Source organism: Populus alba, chromosome 15 (assembly GCF_005239225.2).
Source record: "Populus alba chromosome 15, ASM523922v2, whole genome shotgun sequence".
Taxonomy (NCBI): Eukaryota; Viridiplantae; Streptophyta; class Magnoliopsida; order Malpighiales; family Salicaceae; genus Populus; species Populus alba.
In genome coordinates this window covers 3,935,670-3,954,806 of record NC_133298.1, presented here as the reverse complement: position 1 = coordinate 3,954,806, position 19,137 = coordinate 3,935,670, and the positions used below count along the sequence as shown (strand labels likewise).

General features: G+C 34.3%; 2 protein-coding genes, 2 non-coding genes and 2 pseudogenes across 4 annotated transcripts; 1 reads left to right on the top strand and 5 right to left on the bottom strand.

Annotated features, from left to right (window-relative positions):
• Nucleotides 1–3,294: 3,294 nt before the first annotated feature.
• Nucleotides 3,295–4,358, bottom strand: LOC118056366 (uncharacterized). The gene is made up of 2 exons (XM_035068547.2): nt 4,038–4,358; nt 3,295–3,933 (listed from the first exon to the last, which is right to left on the bottom strand). Exons 1-2 carry the CDS (start codon nt 4,356–4,358, stop codon nt 3,295–3,297), a joined length of 960 nt encoding a protein of 319 aa, XP_034924438.2.
• Nucleotides 4,359–5,193: 835 nt separating this feature from the next.
• LOC118056452 (small nucleolar RNA R38) lies at nt 5,194–5,271 on the bottom strand (annotated as a pseudogene).
• Nucleotides 5,272–5,358: 87 nt separating this feature from the next.
• On the bottom strand, nt 5,359–5,448 carry LOC140954664 (small nucleolar RNA snoR20a). Its single transcript, XR_012168105.1, has one exon. It is a non-coding gene; the product is annotated as a small nucleolar RNA snoR20a (small nucleolar RNA).
• Nucleotides 5,449–5,513: 65 nt separating this feature from the next.
• LOC118056451 (small nucleolar RNA snoR64a) lies at nt 5,514–5,588 on the bottom strand. The gene has a single exon (XR_004688806.1). It is a non-coding gene; the product is annotated as a small nucleolar RNA snoR64a (small nucleolar RNA).
• A 79-nt stretch (nt 5,589–5,667) lies between these two features.
• On the bottom strand, nt 5,668–5,740 carry LOC118056455 (small nucleolar RNA snoR64a; annotated as a pseudogene).
• A 4,163-nt stretch (nt 5,741–9,903) lies between these two features.
• Nucleotides 9,904–16,693, top strand: LOC118056365 (uncharacterized). The gene is made up of 27 exons (XM_035068546.2): nt 9,904–10,209; nt 10,825–10,963; nt 11,063–11,134; nt 11,255–11,326; nt 11,433–11,504; nt 11,595–11,666; nt 11,768–11,839; nt 11,986–12,057; nt 12,156–12,227; nt 12,307–12,375; nt 12,683–12,754; nt 12,841–12,912; nt 13,040–13,111; nt 13,207–13,278; nt 13,355–13,426; nt 13,530–13,601; nt 13,699–13,770; nt 13,876–13,947; nt 14,032–14,103; nt 14,192–14,263; nt 14,351–14,419; nt 14,504–14,575; nt 14,680–14,753; nt 14,887–15,018; nt 15,111–15,449; nt 15,608–15,978; nt 16,139–16,693. Exons 1-27 carry the CDS (start codon nt 10,107–10,109, stop codon nt 16,493–16,495), a joined length of 2,949 nt encoding a protein of 982 aa, XP_034924437.1. The 5' UTR covers nt 9,904–10,106; the 3' UTR covers nt 16,496–16,693.
• The last annotated feature ends 2,444 nt before the right edge of the window (nt 16,694–19,137 follow it).

Sequence of the window (19,137 nt, the reverse complement as noted above, 5' to 3'; positions counted from 1 at the left end):
ATTTCTTGTATTTTGTTAATATGGTTTGTGTTTTATATTTGATTGGAATTAATTAAAATGACATATATAGACACATATATATAATTCCAAAACATAGGTGTTTTGTAATTATGATTACATAACAAAATGAAAAATCGTTATACATTAATGTACTCTTTTATTGTTCCATCAAACTATTGGCAATTCCATCGCGTACAAAATCCATACGTGAAGGCCTCTGTGACCCTTGAACGGCCGAAGCCTGCACAGTATCAGGCAAAAAGTCATCTGGAATCAAATTCGGGTTGCGATCATACTCAGAAAAAACTGCATCATCTTGCGATCTCCTTCTAATATAATTATGTAGTGCCATTGATGCAACTACAATCTCAACTTGTGTTTTGTATGGATAAGCAGGCATGTTTTGCAAAATTTTCCACCTCTGTTTCCATACCCCAAAAGAACGTTCGATCACGTTACGTAGTGACGAGTGTGCACGATTAAACACTTCTTTCCGACCACTTGGTTGTCCACGACGTCTAAATTCTTGGAAGTGATACCTCTCGCCTTTGTAGGGACCCAAATATCCATACTCGTTTGGATATCCAGCATCAACCAAATAGTATTTTCCTGAAAAAAATAACATTGTAATTTTAAACAAAACTAAAAAAAATAATTATATTCCTTCAATTACCCAATCTTCAATTTAGTCAAAATCACAACCTTCTGGAGGTTTTGGAAAGTTGATAGTGCTATTGTCAATAGCCTCCAGAAAAATACGAGTATCGTGTGCACTGCCTTCCCATCCTGCCCACACGAACATGAATTGCATGTCGAAACTACAAGCGGCCATTACATTTTGTGTTGGTACACCTTTTCTTCCAATAAATGGAATTTGATTTTCAGCTGGTACGCATGCACGAACATGTGTTCCATCAATTGCACCGACACAATTCTACATGCCACAAAAACATTTATTGTACGCATATAAACATTTATAATATATTTCATACTCATCCGAACAACTTAATTAAACTACTTAATTATATATATAAAAAAATTAATCTTACCTTGAAATGTGGCATAAATCTTGGATTCATAGCAATTTCTCTTGGTGTGCTCGTAAATTGTGGATCTACTGGTTTTATGATTTCTACAGCAAACAAACGTAATGATTTAAGCACTTCTTTAAAACATCTACTAACAGTTTCACCTGAATGCTGGAATCTTTCCTGCACTTGTCTATTTGACGCCCCAACTGCTATTGTAAATAGAAACATTGCCACCTTTTCAATAACGCTCATTCTTCTTGACGGTTTTAAACCATGGTGCGTTTCCAAGTCGGTGCACAAACTCAACAAAGTCGTTGCATCCATCCTGAACATGTTAACACTTCGTTTCCAATGACCTCTTAAAACTTCCATCAACCAACGCATCCCTGTGTTATAGGAAACCATACATGGTTCTTTATACATATAATTAATATAATACGCATTTATAGCTCCAGCTGTGCATAAATTTAATTTTTTCCTATCACAATGCCTCCTTATAATAAATGCATCGTCATCATCACTATCACCGTCAACGTCGGCATCATCGTCGTCGTCGGCATCATCGTCTTCGTCGTCATTACTGTCGTCGGAGTCGTTTCCATTACTATCATCTCCGGCACCATCAACTGAAGCACCACTAACTCCACAACTAGGATAATTAATTTGATCTACAATCCGGTTCATTACATCATCATAATTACCATCGAAATCTTCATTAAATATGTTATTAAATCGTGGATCATCCATAACTTCAATTACATGGAAACAAAAACAAAATTATATGTTGTTAATAAAAATATTTAAATAATTAAATAACATTCAATAAAAATACTATCATAGAGTTGGTGCAATATAAGTTTTTTTCCATACCTGTAAAGCCAGCAAAACAAAAGTATTCAACTTGCTTGTATTTGGTGCAATTGAAAGGTTTTTAGAAGCTTGTTATAGAAAGCTATGTCATTGTAAAATATGATGTACACATTCCTCTTTATATAAAAAATTTCAATCCTCTTTACGTATATTTTACAATTTTTCAGCTTTCAAAATCAGTACATTCACATGTATGCATGTGCTGTAAAAGTAGCATATAAATCATCTTTTACAGCTCATTAATCATCTTTTACAGCACATGCATGTACGATCCATCCTGACAAGCAACACAGAAAAAAAACAAAGCTAAAACTCACTGAACCAGTAAGAAGACAAGCAACATAGAAAAGGAAGAAAAAGCAACAACATTAGTCCCATCACAGCTCACGGCAACCATGAAAAAAACACAAACAATTACTGCAAAAGATGTTGTTTCAGACCTCACAAGCTAACAGTAGCTGCCCATTCTTAACAATTACAAGTCACTGAACGAGTAGGAAGACAAGCAACACATAAAAGGAAGAAAAAGCAACAACATTAGTCCCATCACAGCTCACGGCAACCATGAAAAAAACACAAACAATTACTGCAAAAGATGTTGTTTCAGACCTCACATGCTAACAGTAGCTGCCCATTCCTAACAATTACAAGTCACTGAACCAGTAGGAAGACAAGCAACACATAAAAGGAAGAAAAAGCAACAACATTAGTCCCATCACAGCTCACGGCAACCATGAAAAAAACACAAACAATTACTGCAAAAGATGTTGTTTCAGACCTCACATGCTAACAGTAGCTGCCCATTCCTAACAATTGCAAGTCAGTGAACCAGTAGGAAGACCAGCAACACAGAAAAGAAAGAAAAAGCAACAACATTATTCCCATCACAGCTCACGGCAACAATGAAAAAAACACAAACAGTAATTGCAAAAGATGTTTCAGACCTCACAAGCTAACACTAGACAGCCAAGGCAAAAACAGTATGCAACACGTCAATCTCTGTTTCAGACCTCACAAGCTAACACTAGACAGCCAAGGCAAAAATACAACATTACAAATATAAAGTTAACAAATCAGTTAAGGTAAATTACCAACCAATTCCATTAAAATGTCAACCATTGAACATTGTAATTTGTTGATAAAATACAACATTACAACCAATAATTTCTCATACAAGTCTGTTAAATCCCGTAAATCAGTTTAATAAATATAACAGTACATAAATTACCGGAAATACATTGCCTCGAACAAACTTCGGCAAATGGAAACTACTCTTTTAAAAACCGGCATCCCATTACTCTGCAACAATAAAACAAAACATGTATAAATATTGTAAGCACTTGAACATACTTAATTGATTAACAGTTAAGATACTTTAATAATACCTTGTCAGCTAAGCACGTTTACTTCGTTCATACATTCGCTGCAACCATCGAAACTTCTGTTGCATATCGCCCATACTGGACCACATTTCTCTTTTCCTTCTTAGACTGAGATACTCCGTAGCGAAGTCATGAAAATCATCGTCAACTGAAACTCCAGGAATGGAGTGCAGCTCAGCCATGACCTCGGGAATACTACAGCCTTCGCGATCCATGTTAACAGACGTCGAATCACTCTTAGTCGACATACTCTCAAGTAGATGATTGCACCTTGTCAGCAACTTAACACCAATTCCAGATGTTTTCTTCTTTCTACCTCGCACATCATAATGATCTCGTTCTTTTCTTTTGTCGCCGCTTTTTGTATTGGTGCTGCTAGACATATGTATCCCTCCAACCATTCGAGCCATATCAGTCTGAAAATCTGGAATCACATCTTCCTCCGAATCACCGCTGCCCTCTTCCAAACCATCATCAGCAATGTCGGCATTGCTTGTACCAGGATCAACACCACTGCCAGCAGGTACACCTGATGAAGGAGCCCATGCAAACGCTCCAGTTGCAACAATGTTGGAATACATTCGGTCAAATTTATTCTTTAAAGACGGCTCAATACCGACATGTCTGAATTTTTTGGCTCCTCTAATTTCCTGCATATAAATTAAATAAAGTAATGAAGGATCAAGACTAGTAAAATTTTAGGGCTGGAATTTGAAAATAATAAAATAAATTGTGCCGATGACAAGGAATGTACCTGGATTTTTTGTTTCCACCACTCATCACTAGCTGCAATTGTGCCTAATTCACTATTCCAGCCAACACCGGTTTCAGAAACCAACTTATTCCATATCCTCCAATCCTTTTTGCATCCATCCCATTTGTTTTTCAATTGTGTTTTAGTGAATGCATGCCCAGTTTGTTCTTTGAATGATGTTATAAGAAATTTCCACCCCGGTTTATCGAAATGAGTATTAGGTCTCATTCTCATATCAATTGCCTTAATGCATATATCACAAAATATATGCAACATTTCCTTTGTCCAAGCAGCCTTATCAGAAGATTCAAGACCTTCCATGATATCTTTTAAAAACATTTAACAAAAAGTTTGAAATGAATAAAAATGATATCAATTAAATTGCTGCACATAAATAAACCGTGGACTAATATAATAATAAAGCACTCAATGTTTAGCATTTACAAAAGCTGTGTGTTTGGCAAAAAACATTAACCGTGCATGTATGTCAATGAGAATGAGAATGTTAATTTGTAATGATATGTAATTGCAACCCATAAATTTTCAACTGTTCAGAAACTCAGTTTCAGCCATAATATTTGAATGATCATGCAAAACTTCATTGCCAGCATGCTGTTATTTTTTCAAAAATAGAGGGAAAAAACAAACAGAACAGAATTTATTTATACATTCAAAGAAACCCAGCTTTCTTTCGCAGCATGCAAACACACAAAACTAAACAAAAAATTTTGATTTTGACTGCACAATTATAAATAAAAGTAGTCCTACACGACATGGTAACAGGAACTCATTACGATAATTGTCAATTGACGAACACACGGTAATTGTTCATGCAGGTACACAGACATGCAATTTTTCATCTAAAACAAAAGAAAATGAAGATGGAGATAAGGCAGGAACTTACCTCAGTCTAGCTCGTTTGGTGATCGAAAAATTTCTGTTCAAAATAGCTTTAAAAAGATAATGTAAATATAAAGTTCAGCATAACATGGGAATTTTTGCGAAAAAGAGAGGAGCAAAACAACTAATCTGCTGGCTAACGTAAAGGAATCAAGCAAACACACATAATATTAATTTTTTTTCCCGGTTAAGCAGACCACTGATGGGATTACAACAATTTATATATAAAAAAAAAGCTTGTAAAGAACTCTACAGTTTTTGTGTCATATTAATCAGCACAGATGAATCAGCAAGGGATAACTGTTAATTTTTATGTTTCTCATCATGCACAAAACAGAGTCCAGAGCAAGTTTTTAGCTTTCAAACAAGAAGATAGAAAACAAAATCTTGAAAAACAAAAAAAAAAACTAAAACCATTCAAGCCTCAGACCGTCCAAGTTCATGAATTAACAACAGTTTAGGCACATTGATAGCCCTGCTTTCAGTGAAAATCATGGTCTGCATCATTGGCTGGCAGCACAGTAATTAAAAAAAACAATGAAAGCACTTGAAGACATAAAAGCAGAAAGATAGAGAGCATCAGATCGGTTTTTTTTCAAGCATATAAATCATAAGAACCCAAGAGTCTGAGCATACAACAATTAAAAAGATTCGTCATTTGCCTCTCCATATTGAAAAAAAAAACCAATGAACGCTGAGACTTGAAGACATAAAAGCCGAAAGATAGAGAGCATCAGATCTTCCTATTCAAGCATATAAATCATAAGAACCCAAGAGTCTGAGCATTCAACAATTCAAAAGATTCGTCATTTGCCTCTCCAGATTGAAAAAAAAATTCAAAGAATTGTTTAAATCAATGCAATAATTAGAACACAGAAGATAGAGGGGGTTTTTGGAGAAGGTTCACGGCGGTTTGAGGGCTGGGTTTTTCAGCAAGCCATTTAGAACACAGAAGATAGAGGGGGTTTTTGGAGAAGGTTCACGGCGGTTTTAAGGCTGGGTTTTTCAGCAAGCCATTAGTGTCCCTTTTATAAAGATTTACAAATCATAAATTTGTAATCGAGCATGCAGCAGCAATGAAATTTTTCATCTAAAAAACCGAAAAAGAAGATGGAGATGAGGGAGGAACTTACCTCAGTCTCTGCGTTTCTGCGAACCCCAACGGTGTTGCAGCAGTGTTGCAGCTGTGTTCTGCAAAATGAAAAACCCATTACAGAAATTAGATTTTGAGAAACATAAAAGAAATTGACAAAGGGAACGGACAATACCTGGTATCTCGCTCGTGGACCTTTCTCGGGACCAATCTCTTGTTTTTTTTCTGCAATTGTAACAATGGAGGGACGGATCGGTGACGGGTTGTGTTTGAATGGACAGAGGGGAAGAAAAGCTTGTCTGGCGTTGGTGGTTAGGGCAAGTTTGGTGGTGAGAGAGAGAACCGCATGAAGGAAACTGGTAGATCTACACACCAGTGATATTTTTGGGGTTTTTTTTTACCGTTGGGAAGAGTTTATTGCAAATTGATGAGGGTCTGCGAGAGAACATTTGGGAAGCAATTGGAAATCTTCGGTGATGAGAGAGAACAGAAACGCATGAAAAGCAAAAGATAATTGCTTTTCATTTTTTGTATTTGAAACGCAGTTTCTAATGGGACCCACGCCAAATAAACCTGTGGTTTGTAGTTAACCAAACAGGTGTAATGCTGCTTTTTTATAAACCTCAGCCGCAGAAGCATTCCCAAACACCATCCTAGATTCTCACTCAATGATTGCAAATCCTGCCCTGCCCTTTAGAGAAAACAAAACAAATGCTTCACTGGGTAATACCCAGCATCGAAAACAACAATTGTTAGGGAAATAACGACGATTTCATCATCGAATAGAAAATTCAGCAAGGTATACATGTGTTTCTTGAACCCTAGAAAGTACATTTCACCCTTTAGTAAGATCACATCAATCCCAACTTTTTGAGACTCTATATTAAAATTCACCACCGTGCATGCATAGGGTCCCACCTAGTTCTGCTGCAGGTAATGGGCTCAGATTGGTTTCACGCCGGCTGTACAAGCAGATGGCTGAAACCGGCGGGGCAGTCGCTGGTGCTGCTGGCTGCTGCTCTATTGTTACTGTTTTTTATGACAACTAGCTATGTCAGGGCGTGTTATTTTCTTCAGATAAGCAGGTTGTTTCAGATTTTTTACAACGTGTATTGACTGTTGAGATTTCTTGTCATGAAGGAGATTCGGGGAGAAGCTAAAAGACAGCCAAAAATATAAATAAATAAATAACACAGAAAATTTTAAGAGCAAAAGGGACGGCAGAAATCAAACTTAAGATTATAGGGTTTTTTAAAAAATAATAATAATTCTCAATGGCCTCTCTTCTAAAGATTTATAAAGTATTAAATAGGTCAGAAATAATAACTCAATTAAAAATAAAATTCAAAATTCAAAATTAAAAAAGGTTGAGATGATTATGTTTTCAAATAAAAAATAATTTTAAAAAAATATTATTATGAGAAATAATTATATTAGTCACTTTGGATAAACTTTTTGATTTGGTTAGCTAATTCAAGTGTATTAAGTTTTTTTAATGTCTACTACAATGTGACTTTAAATAAAATTTTTTTAAAAAATATTGATTGAGTCGTCTAAAATTTTACTAGGTCACCTTGTAAATCAATTCTGTGAAGTCAGGAATAAACCAATTGAATTATTCAAGTTTAATAATATTTATTTTTTAAATGGTTTAATATTTAACTCAACTTAATTCGAGTTTTAGATTGACAAATCATCGAATTAACTTGTTATACAGAACTTTATAAGTATAATAAAAATCCTAGCCACGAGTTAAGATTTATATTTTAATGTTAAACTATACCATTTGAAGAATTCTTTTAAAAAAACAAAATTAAAACTACATTGTTTCTAGTAAAAATCTAAAAAATCAAATCCTGTCTCGTACATATTTTGATCAAATCCTGGTACCAGTAATAACAGATCAACCAACACCTACATAGACATGAAACCTAGTATAGTTTGAGATCAAGTTCACATGTCATCGGATCAACACCCGGAGCCAGCCCGGAATAATATCAACGACAAAAACTGCCGTGGAGTCATAAGCGACAAAAGCAAATTAAGTTTGAGAAACAAGAAGCTCGGGGCAGCCTTATACATAGCATCCTGTTTATTGCAAGGGTGCTGACACCTGCAGTTTGCAGACACTGCAGCTCCTGTCCTCTCCAACCCGTCGTGTTTATTGTTTTTCTCAGGACAACCTTTGTAGTTCTTCTTCTTAAGAATGAAAGAAATTCAAATTCAAAAGCTAAATACATGTAAATAGTACTACTGTACATCAACTATACTGTTTGTTTTTGTTCTTTGGCAAGAAAATCTACTTGGTGAGAAACCATTTTGTCACATGTATACTCAGTTCATGTAAGTCAGTTTTTGCTAACCATAGATGCAGTTTAAAAAATAAAAACAAATTGATGTGTTTTTTATAGAATTTTATTCGGTTGACTATATCATGAGTTGGTTTGAGTTTTTAACAGAATTATATAAAGTCAATTATTTTTTTAATTTATTATATAGTTATTCTATGTTACAATTTTATTTTTCATGAATATGATCAAGATTTATAAATACTCAAATCATAAAATAAAAATACTTATTTTATTTTACACAAGTTCCTTCAAAATTATATAAGCAGACAACATGAAGCCTTGGTCCAACCCCCTCTTCACGTATTTTTCTCATGTTACTCACATTACTATATTGCTTAACATAATCATCTCTTCTTACGTTTATTAATCTAGATATTAATAGTTCTCTATTTCAATAAAAAAAATTGTTTTTGCAAAAGAGTATGTAAGTCAACCGTTATCTCACCGGCTAATTGTAAAGTCACTTTACTAGCCAAAAACATAATTATGAAAGGTTAGATTTAATATGAATTTTTTACAACTTATCATTTTGTAAATTGAGTTCTTAACCTCGCTAATGAATAAATATCCTGTTGCTATTAACAAAAAATCAATCCAACATTCCATAGTTTCTAGATCGTGTTCGGTAACCAAATTAGGTTTTGAATTTTAATCGGGTCACTAGGTTATTTGAATAATTTTTTTTTAAAAAAAAATCAAAATGACGTTGTTTGAATAAAAAAATAAAAATTAAAAAGTTGTAACCGAGTTTTTTTATTGGGTCTTACCGGGTCAATGTGTTAACTCACCATGTTAGTTGGGTTATACCGAGTTTTTCATTCCCATATTTTTTTCAACTTAGTCCAATTGCAGCCCCAAATCAACCGGCTTCTGAATTAACCCGCCGAACCGGACCGAATTTCAAAACCATACAACTTTTTATTTGTTAATTTTCTTGCTACATTCCTCTATATTTTTTTATATATGTGATATATTTATTGTTTTATATTTTATCTATTTATTATCATTTTTTTATCTTTTTTTTTTAATAATTTTTTATTTTTTATATTTTTTTCTGGAAAAAAATATTATTTATCATTCACACTTGTAATTGACTTATTTATATTATTTTTTTGTTTTTATTTTTAATTTTTGTAATTTATTTTTATATTTTTTATGCTTATTTTTGGAAATTTATTTATATAAAACTAAAAGTGAATAGTGTTTTATAGTAGTAATTGTAATATTATTTTATTTTGATATCATGTTAAAAATTAATTTAAGATATAATATTTATTTTATTTTTATGTAAGTATTAATTTTTTTAATTTATTATAAATAAATACATATAAAAAAATTATAATCTTAGATTGTTTTAGAAAAATAACAGATTAAAAAAGGTTGTATATTTATTTTTTATTAAGAAAAAATATTATCTGATTCATGAGGGAACATGTGTTAAATAGCTAGTACGAAACGAAGCAGGTCAGTCCACTAACGTCTCTTCACCGCCGTTTATTACACACACTCTCTCTCTCTTTCTCTCTCTCTCCCCACTCTTCTTTCTTCTTAAATAAATTATGTGCTATGTTTTAACTCACTTCCTTTCAGTTCACGCCAAACGAATGCTGCCCTCTTCTCAATCGCTTACAATGACAGCAGAGAACATCAAGACTCTTGTACTTAGCTAGTGTCTTGGACGGTCTTAGTTCTTGTTTTCCTGCTAGTTAAAAAAAAAAAAAAACAATGAAAGAAATGAAACTACTAGGGGGTTTTGAGCACTGTTTGGCAATGGCTGTGGTGCTTTTACTATTTCTGTTTCCGCTCGTTTCACCACTTAACGATGAGGGTACTACTTTTTCTTGTTTGCTGGGTTTATCAGGATTTTGTTGTGTTTTGGAAAAAAAATTACCTTCTCTTCTCGCCTTTTCTATCTCTGGTCTCCTTAAAAACGGTGTTTAACATTGTTGAAGATGGTGTTTTACCGTTGTTAAGGATGGTACTAGAATTCTGTTTTATTTGTTAAGTATGCAGTGCTTCTGTTTACTCCTGTTTCACTACTTAACAATAAGGGTACTCCTCTTTCTTACAGACCTTTTCTTGTTTAATTGGTATATCGGGGGATTTTTCTGTGTGTTTTGGAAAAACTTTCAGCTTCTCTTTTTGTCATTTCTATCTTTGGGCTCCTTAAAGTGGTGTTTTTCACTGTTGAAGATGGAGTTTTTAGCTGTAGCCTATAAAATGGTACTAGAATTCTGTTTTATTGTGTGTGTAAGTCAAAGAGAGGGGAAAATACATTGAGAGAACCCCGAGAAAGTAAGGGTTTTTAAAGATTTTCTTTTGTTTGACTTTTGTTTAATAAATTATTCTGCCTGATCAAAAAGCTTCGAAAGCCAATTTCTTTTAATAGTTTGAAGGGTTTCTTGAATTAAAAGAGAGGGATTGATCTGAGGTTTTGTTGCAGGGAAAGCTTTGATGTCTATAAAGGAATCTTTCAGCAATGTTGTTAATGTGCTTGTTGACTGGGATGATGTGCACAATGAAGATTTCTGTTCTTGGCGCGGTGTGTTTTGTGACAATGACAGCTTCTCTGTTGTTTCTCTGTAAGCCCTTTGAAGGCAGTCACTTTCTTTACCTGTTGAGTCTGCAATGCTTTGCAAATTTGGTTTTTATTAACTTGCTGGTGTGTGTTTTCTATGAAGTAACCTGTCAAATTTGAACCTTGGTGGTGAAATTTCTCCTGCCATTGGAGATTTGAGGAACTTGCAATCCATGTATGCTGCTTCTCGTTTCACCAATTTTTTTCGCAATACTAGTTCTATGGAGACTTCTTTTGTTCTTTTTGGAGTATTTTAATGTTGCTTTTTTTTCTGTTTTTTTTTTTTAAATTGCAGAGACTTCCAAGGGAATATGTTGACTGGTCAAATCCCTGAAGAGATTGGCAATTGTGCTTCTTTATACCATCTGTAATAATCTGCTGTCTTCTGTTTGTCTGATAAAATTTGATTTTTTGCTGGTTTTTGAATTTTTACTGTACTGGTGTTGACATGTGGTTTGTATTGTGGAATCCAGGGATCTTTCTGGTAACTTGCTTTATGGTGACATTCCCTTTTCTCTATCAAAGTTGAAGCAACTTGATACCTTGTGAGTAACTCTTTTTTTAGTTTCATTCACTATGCTTCAATTGGGATTTTTATAATTTTCATGATTGAGTAATTTTGTCCTGCAATGTAGAAATTTGAAGAACAACCAGCTTACTGGTCCTATCCCTTCAACCTTAACCCAAATTCCGAATCTGAAAACACTGTGAGTCCTTATAGTTAATGAAGTTGTGGTTTGGTGTTTATGAATTTCTAAATTCTTACTGGTACTGATACTATTCAATTGGTGCTTGTTTTCCTGTTCAGTGACCTTGCTAAAAACCAGCTGAATGGTGAGATACCAAGATTGATCTACTGGAATGAAGTCTTACAATACCTGTGAGTATTTCAGTTATTGGCAAGGTTAACCTAATGATTTGTTGATTGAACCTTTATAGGATTTTTTGGTTTCACTGTAGTGCTCCCATGCATGTATGTTCAGACGACTGACATTTTTCGTTGAATTATCTCAATGTGTTTCTCAGTGGATTACGCGGCAATTTGTTGACTGGAACATTGTCAGAAGATATCTGTCAGTTGACTGGCTTGTGGTATTTGTAAGTATTTGATCTATCTGATTGTGTTTCTGATGAGCTGTTTGTTTACTTAATTTTCAGTTATTTGGGACTTCAAATTTATTTATTCTCCTTTCCAGTGATGTGAGAGACAATAAACTAACTGGCACCATCCCCAGTAGCATTGGCAACTGTACTAGCTTTGAGATACTGTAGGTTTGGTGGCACAGACTAATTTTAAGTTATTCATGAGTTTTTATGATGTATTAACTTTTACTTTGTTAATTACAGGGATATATCATACAATCAGTTTACTGGGGAGATACCATACAATATTGGCTTCTTGCAAGTTGCTACGCTGTAGGTGTTTGATTTTGTATCTAACTTGTTATAAACCCTTTTTAAAATAATTATAAGCAAGATGAGGCATCATTTGGGAGTGTGGTTGGACTATACCTTTTCAAATTCTTGATTTTTTTAAAAAGCTTCAAATTAATATTTTTAGTGGTTTTTTATTGTTGATGTATTGATGTAAACAATGGAAAAAATAAAATTAAAAACATTATTTTGATGTATTTTCAAGTGAAAATCCCAAATACTACTCGAATAGTTTTTTTACTGTGTTTTTGGCAATTTCAAAACAAGTAATTGTGCATCTTTATTTTAGGTCTCTTCAAGGGAATAATCTCACTGGGAGGATTCCAGAGGTTATTGGTTTAATGCAGGCCCTGGCTGTTCTGTAAGTGTGAAATTTAAAATCTCGAAGGTTTATTTTGACAGCATCATGATCTGTGGTGTGTACTTGTTACTTTTCTTGTGCTGTAGGGATTTGAGTGACAATGAGCTAGTTGGACCAATTCCCGCAATACTTGGCAATTTGTCATACACTGGGAAACTGTGAGTTCATAGTGTTATTATCACTCGTTTATGAACAGTGGAAAGTGCGAGTTCTATTTCGTAATAGATGAAGCTTGCTACTGGCTCTTTCTGTGGTTATATCAATTGTTCTTTGAATGTGCACCAGGTATCTTCATGGCAACAAGCTCACTGGACCAATTCCCCCAGAACTTGGAAATATGTCAAAGCTAAGCTATTTGTAAGATTCCTCATGATTTCAAGGTTTCCAAATGTGTCTGATAATATGCATGCATATTTTATTTTATTCGGTAACTGACCAGAGCATTTTTTTAGGCAATTGAATGACAACCAACTGGTTGGCAGCATTCCTCCTGAACTTGGGAAGCTGGAACAGTTGTTTGAATTGTGAGTTTCCTGTGATTAAATGCTTTCTACGTTGTCTTTTAAATGTTATTTACTGAATTTCTGTTTTATGGATCAGGAATCTTGCTAACAACCATCTTGAAGGGCCCATTCCACACAACATCAGTTTTTGCAGGGCTTTGAACCAATTGTAGGATTTTCTATGTCCAGGCTGTTTGCAACTATTTGAACAGTGTCTTATGTTTCTGATGTGAGCTTTACACCAACTAACTGGTTTTGTCTTACTTTTGTAGCAACGTGCATGGTAATCACTTGAGTGGAATCATACCTTCAGGTTTCAAGGATCTTGAGAGCTTGACTTACTTGTGAGTTCTGGAGGCCATATTTGTAAAGTTCTTCATATTTTTAGTTTCATTTTGCACTCATTTCCTGTCATTTAACTAAAATGTCTTGAATCTTCAGAAATCTCTCATCAAACGACTTCAAAGGCAGTGTTCCTGTTGAGCTGGGACGCATAATCAATTTGGATACATTGTAAGTTTCCTCCTAACACTGTATATTTTGAGATAAATCTATTGTAACACTAAGTTTTGGAGAACTTTTAAAATGCACCAGTCTTATAGATCGCAATGTTTTCAGGGATCTCTCCAGCAATAACTTTTCGGGGCCCATTCCAGCTTTGATTGGTGACCTGGAGCACCTTCTCACCTTGTATGTCTGTCTGGAAGTGCTATTTTTCTTTGAATTTAATTGTATCCAAGAACTTGCTAATCTACTTTCTGATTTGTACACCAGGAATTTGAGCAGGAATCATCTTCATGGACGATTGCCTGCTGAATTTGGGAATCTAAAAAGTATACAAATTATGTAAGCTTCTTACAAACTGTTCTTTTTACCCTTGGATGAAGTTTATCTGCCCCCATTCCTGATTGTACGTAATCTTATCTTCCCCCAGTGATTTGTCTTTCAACAACGTGACTGGTAGCATTCCAGTGGAATTGGGTCAGCTGCAAAACATTGTTTCTCTGTAAGTTCAAAGCCCAGACAATGTCTTTGCTGTACTCCTTATGACCTTCATAATTTTACCACGGACTAATTTGTTGATTGATGGCAGGATCCTGAACAACAATGTCTTGCAAGGAGAAATCCCTGAGCTTACCAATTGTTTCAGCCTTGCCAATTTGTAAGCTGTTTTATTTGGTTCTCTTCATTGTTTCATTCTTAATAGCTATAGAGTGCTGCTGTAAAATGACTTTTTCCGTGTTAGGAATTTCTCATACAACAATTTATCAGGAATTGTGCCACCTATTAGAAACTTGACACGGTTTCCACCAGACAGGTACAGGGAGAATAATAGTTTTGTTTCTTTGAAAGGGCTTAAAATGAAAACTGCAGACAGTTTACTATAGAAATTCCTTGTAATCTTTTGTACTGCCTTGCCAGCTTTGTTGGAAATCCTTTGTTGTGTGGCAACCGGTTGGGATCAATATGTGGCCCCTATGTCCCAAAGTCTAAAGGTAACCCCTCATCCGCTACATGTTCTTTTGAATGCTTGTTTTTGCTATTGACATGGTCAACTCTAATAAAGAAGGTTTTGAGGAGGTTTTAAGTGTTATCTTGAACTTGTCAGTTTATGTTCTGCTGTTTCAGTAATCTTCTCTAGAGCAGTGGTTGTCTGTATCACGCTGGGATTCATGACATTAATGTCCATGATTATAGTTGTGATTTACAAATCCAACCAACAGAAACAATTGACGAAGGGATCCAACAAAACTGTACAAGGCATGCATTTTACTTGATAATAATTGTTCTTTTTATGTTTCCTGTTTTGCTTCTCTTTCCCAAATACTGATGTTTGGTTTATTTCTTGCCAGGTCCTCCAAAACTTGTGGTTCTTCACTTGGACATGGCCATTCACACCTTTGATGACATAATGAGGAACACAGAGGATTTAAGTGAGAAGTATATTATAGGTTATGGTGCTTCTAGCACAGTATACAAGTGTGTGCTGAAAAATTCCCGGCCACTTGCAGTAAAGCGACTCTACAATCAGTATCCATGCAACGTGCACGAGTTTGAAACTGAACTTGAGACCATAGGCAGTATCAGACACCGAAATATTGTCAGCTTACATGGTTATGCACTGTCTCCTCGTGGAAACCTTCTCTTTTATGACTATATGGAGAATGGTTCTCTGTGGGATCTTCTTCATGGTTAGTGAACTAAACTTTCCCACCTGTTTACCTTGTGTCCTCTTATCTGGTTATCATGTTCAATGTAGTTTCTTGTTTATTTTTATTCTCTGCCAAACCTCCTAATCATATGTTCTCGCATTATATTGCTAATGTTTTTTTGTTGATATCAATGGCAGGACCATCTAAAAAGGTAAAGCTTGACTGGGAAACACGCTTGAAAGTAGCAGTTGGAGCTGCTCAAGGACTTGCTTATCTTCACCATGATTGCAACCCTCGAATCATCCACAGGGATGTGAAGTCCTCAAATATCTTGCTGGATGAGAATTTCGAAGCTCACTTGTCTGATTTTGGAATTGCTAAATGCATCCCAACCACAAAAACTCATGCCTCAACTTTTGTCATGGGGACTATTGGCTACATTGATCCAGAGTATGCCCGCACATCACGGCTAACTGAAAAATCAGATGTTTATAGCTTCGGCATTGTCCTCTTGGAGCTTCTTACTGGGAAGAAGGCTGTGGATAACGAGTCAAATTTACAGCAGCTGGTATGTATCTCTAAATACATGCTCATAAACATTTGATTGCTTATGAAGGTGCTCAACATGGATAGGTGGCGCAACATGGAATCCAATTTAGTTGTTTTAAGCTTTCAACTGTTCATTTTCCTGAAGAAAACTTCTACCTTTGTCATCTGTTTTGTTTCAGATTTTATCGAGGGCTGATGATAACACTGTAATGGAAGCTGTTGACCCAGAAGTTTCTGTTACATGCATGGATTTGACCCATGTAAAGAAGAGTTTCCAGCTAGCACTATTGTGCACCAAGCGCCATCCCTCAGAGAGACCAACCATGCAGGATGTGTCCAGGGTCTTGGTATCATTTGTTCCAGCTCCTACAAAAGCTTCTCTTCTTCCAAAGCCTTTTGACTACGCCAAATTTGTCATGGACAAAGGACAGCAGCAGCCACCACTTCACCAGCCACAGCTTCTGCAGGAAAACAACTCTTCTGATGCACATTGGTTCATGAGGTTCAAAGAAGTTGTGTCCAAGAACACTCTCTAAGTCGCTGACCCCAATGCACCCTAGGAAAATTCAGCGATAAAAAATACCAAATTTTTGGCCCAAATGGGTTGATTGATTAAACTGCCCCCTTGTATAGATTTTGAACATCTAGGAATGTTTCGGCTTGTTTTTGCTCATATTAAGCTCAATTGCTTTTACAGTACAAGGGATTAAAAATCCCTTTCGGATAGCCTGCTATTGTAGAACTTTTTATACAAGTAGCTGTCGTTTGGTAGAAGAATTGGGTTAGCAACTCAGTTTTCTCGTCTTCTTCAAATGCTTTTCATGGAATGGAAACTGCAGTCGCTGAATATCTCTAGAGTGTGCTGCAATTAAATCGTTAAAAATTGAGAAACTTGAAAGCTTACGTCTATGGAGTAAAATTTGAATAAAGATGTAATTTTTTATGAAGTAAATGTTGTTTGATTAATAAAAAGGGCGTAGAACAAAGAAGTTGGTGCTGAAAAAGGAATTAAGAAAAACAAATTACAGGGTTCGAAAGGGGGGAATATTGGAGAAGAATTGATATACATTGTTTTCACATGTAATCCAGTACAGAGAAGAAATTAAATTAGATATTATTTTGTGAATCATTACACTTAACTCGGTTCAACATGTAACCTAGCTCGGATTAGAACTTGGATCAACATGCTACTGCCATAAAACCACTTGGTTAAATAAAGTTTTATAACAATGGTGGATCGTTGAATGATTGCGAAAAGTTGCTTATTATAGTAAAAACGTTAGCATCAGAGGAGGACCATCCCTTCCATTGTACAAATGGCGAAGGTGGGCTTGATGCAGCCCGAGTGGAGAAAAGGTGCTGTGAGGAAGAAAAGCAAGATGCATATATGGTAATTATTTTTGGTTTGGTTTAGTTTTTATTTAAAAAATATTAAATTGATTTTTTTTTTTAAAAATAAAATCAAAATCGAAACCGGTTTAACTTATTTTTTTTTTATTTGGCTTGGTTTGACTTGGTTTTTCTGGTTTTGGCTTGATTTTTTTTTTTTTTCGGTTCTATTTGGTTTTTTTTGTTTTAGAATTATAAAACTGAAACTAAATTCATCAATTTTTTTAAATTTTAATTGATTTAATTGATTTTTTTTTATATAATTTGATTTTTTTAGTAACTTTTTTTTATCTTTTTAAATTTAATTAATTTTTTTAATTTTTTCACTCATATCAGTCCGAGAGACAATATATGTACTATATATATATGATGAAGCAATCATGGAGATGAGCTTGTACTTCACAGGGAACATGATGAGTGGGCCGTTCAGAGGGCAATTTAAAGAGCAAAGAAAAATTAAACATTCTTCCTGTCTTCTGCCTCCTTTAGTCATCTTCTTTCCCTTTTCTTCCATTTTTCATTTCACATATTTTTGCAAAAGATGGTGCTGCAACTTACTTTCATTTACTACTAAATCTTTGTTATTTGTTATTTTTGCTCTTATAAATATATCATTGTTTTAAAACCTGGACAACAAATGAATTGACCTCAAACTTAAACCAATTTGAGTTAAAGAAAAATAAAAATATAAAAAAATTCAGCCAAATCAGTTAAAAATCTTGATTGACCCGATCAATCCAAGCTTTACCTAACCAACACATGGTCAATGAGTAATGATTTATTTTTAAAAAATTTAAATTATTTTTAAGAAATAGATGCCAAGAAACCCAATGAACAGCTGCTGGTGATGTGGGTTGTGAAGTGCGACGAGGCCCAAGCAGATTGCTCGTCCAAGGGCACTTTCCTATGTTGATAAAGTCATTAATTCTTCTTTTCTTCCTCTTTTTTTTTTTTTTTTGAACAATGAGTACAATTGTGATTGTTGACAAGCATATACCACACTTTTTTCTGTAATAATGTATTTTCTTTGTATTTCTATCTTTATTTATGAGCTATTTTCTCTATATGAGATTCTAAATTCAAGATTATATTTGTTATCGTAAAAAAAAAATATCAGCAACATTTAATTAATTATTTCAAGATGTGTACGAAGCTGTAAACAGAAGTTATTTAACCGTTCTAAATTATAGATTAAGGTTTGAATCTTATTTTATCATTGAATAAAAGAAAAAAAGTAATATAGTTGGCTTTTTATAATAATGCAAGAAAGGGAGGTATTTTAAGCCTTCCATTTCACTCCTACCCATCTTTCCTCCAAGCTCACGAAAGCATCTTATTTTTCTCCATGGCTCACCATCACTCATTTGCCTTCAATTATCTGTTCATAACACCAATTAAAAACATATAAATCAAAAACTAAACCCTATCTACCAATTCCTAATCTGTTCAGAGAGAGAGAGAGAGAAAAACCCTTATCATCCAATAAAATCTTTTGATACCAATTGCGATCAATTTGATTGTTGAATTATGATAATAATATTTCTTTTTTATTGTTTTTCAAATAGTTTCTTTTTTATCTCTCTAGTTCATGGATTAAAAAACAAACAAAATAATTTTTTGTACTAAAACAAAAATTATTTTGAAATTTGAGTGAACAATATATTTTCTCCATGTTTTACTTTGTAGCCTTTAATGTTTAATTTGATACTTTGACTATACATCCAAACCTAATTTTATTTAATTAGATTACAACATGTTACTTGAACCAATTCTTTACTACAATTGAATT

Bases quoted from the DNA above. Each gene is read 5' to 3' on its own strand.
- LOC118056366 (XM_035068547.2), bottom strand. From the start codon at position 4,358: ATGGAAGGTCTTGAATCTTCTGATAAGGCTGCTTGGACAAAGGAAATG. The intron at 3,934-4,037 runs GTACATTCCTTG...ATTTATATGCAG, and splicing joins GGTGGAAACAAAAAATCCAG to GAAATTAGAGGAGCCAAAAA.
- LOC118056365 (XM_035068546.2), top strand. From the start codon at position 10,107: ATGAAAGAAATGAAACTACTAGGGGGTTTTGAGCACTGTTTGGCAATG. The intron at 12,376-12,682 runs GTAGGTGTTTGA...TCTTTATTTTAG, and splicing joins TTCTTGCAAGTTGCTACGCT to GTCTCTTCAAGGGAATAATC. The intron at 15,019-15,110 runs GCATGCATTTTA...ATTTCTTGCCAG, and splicing joins ATCCAACAAAACTGTACAAG to GTCCTCCAAAACTTGTGGTT.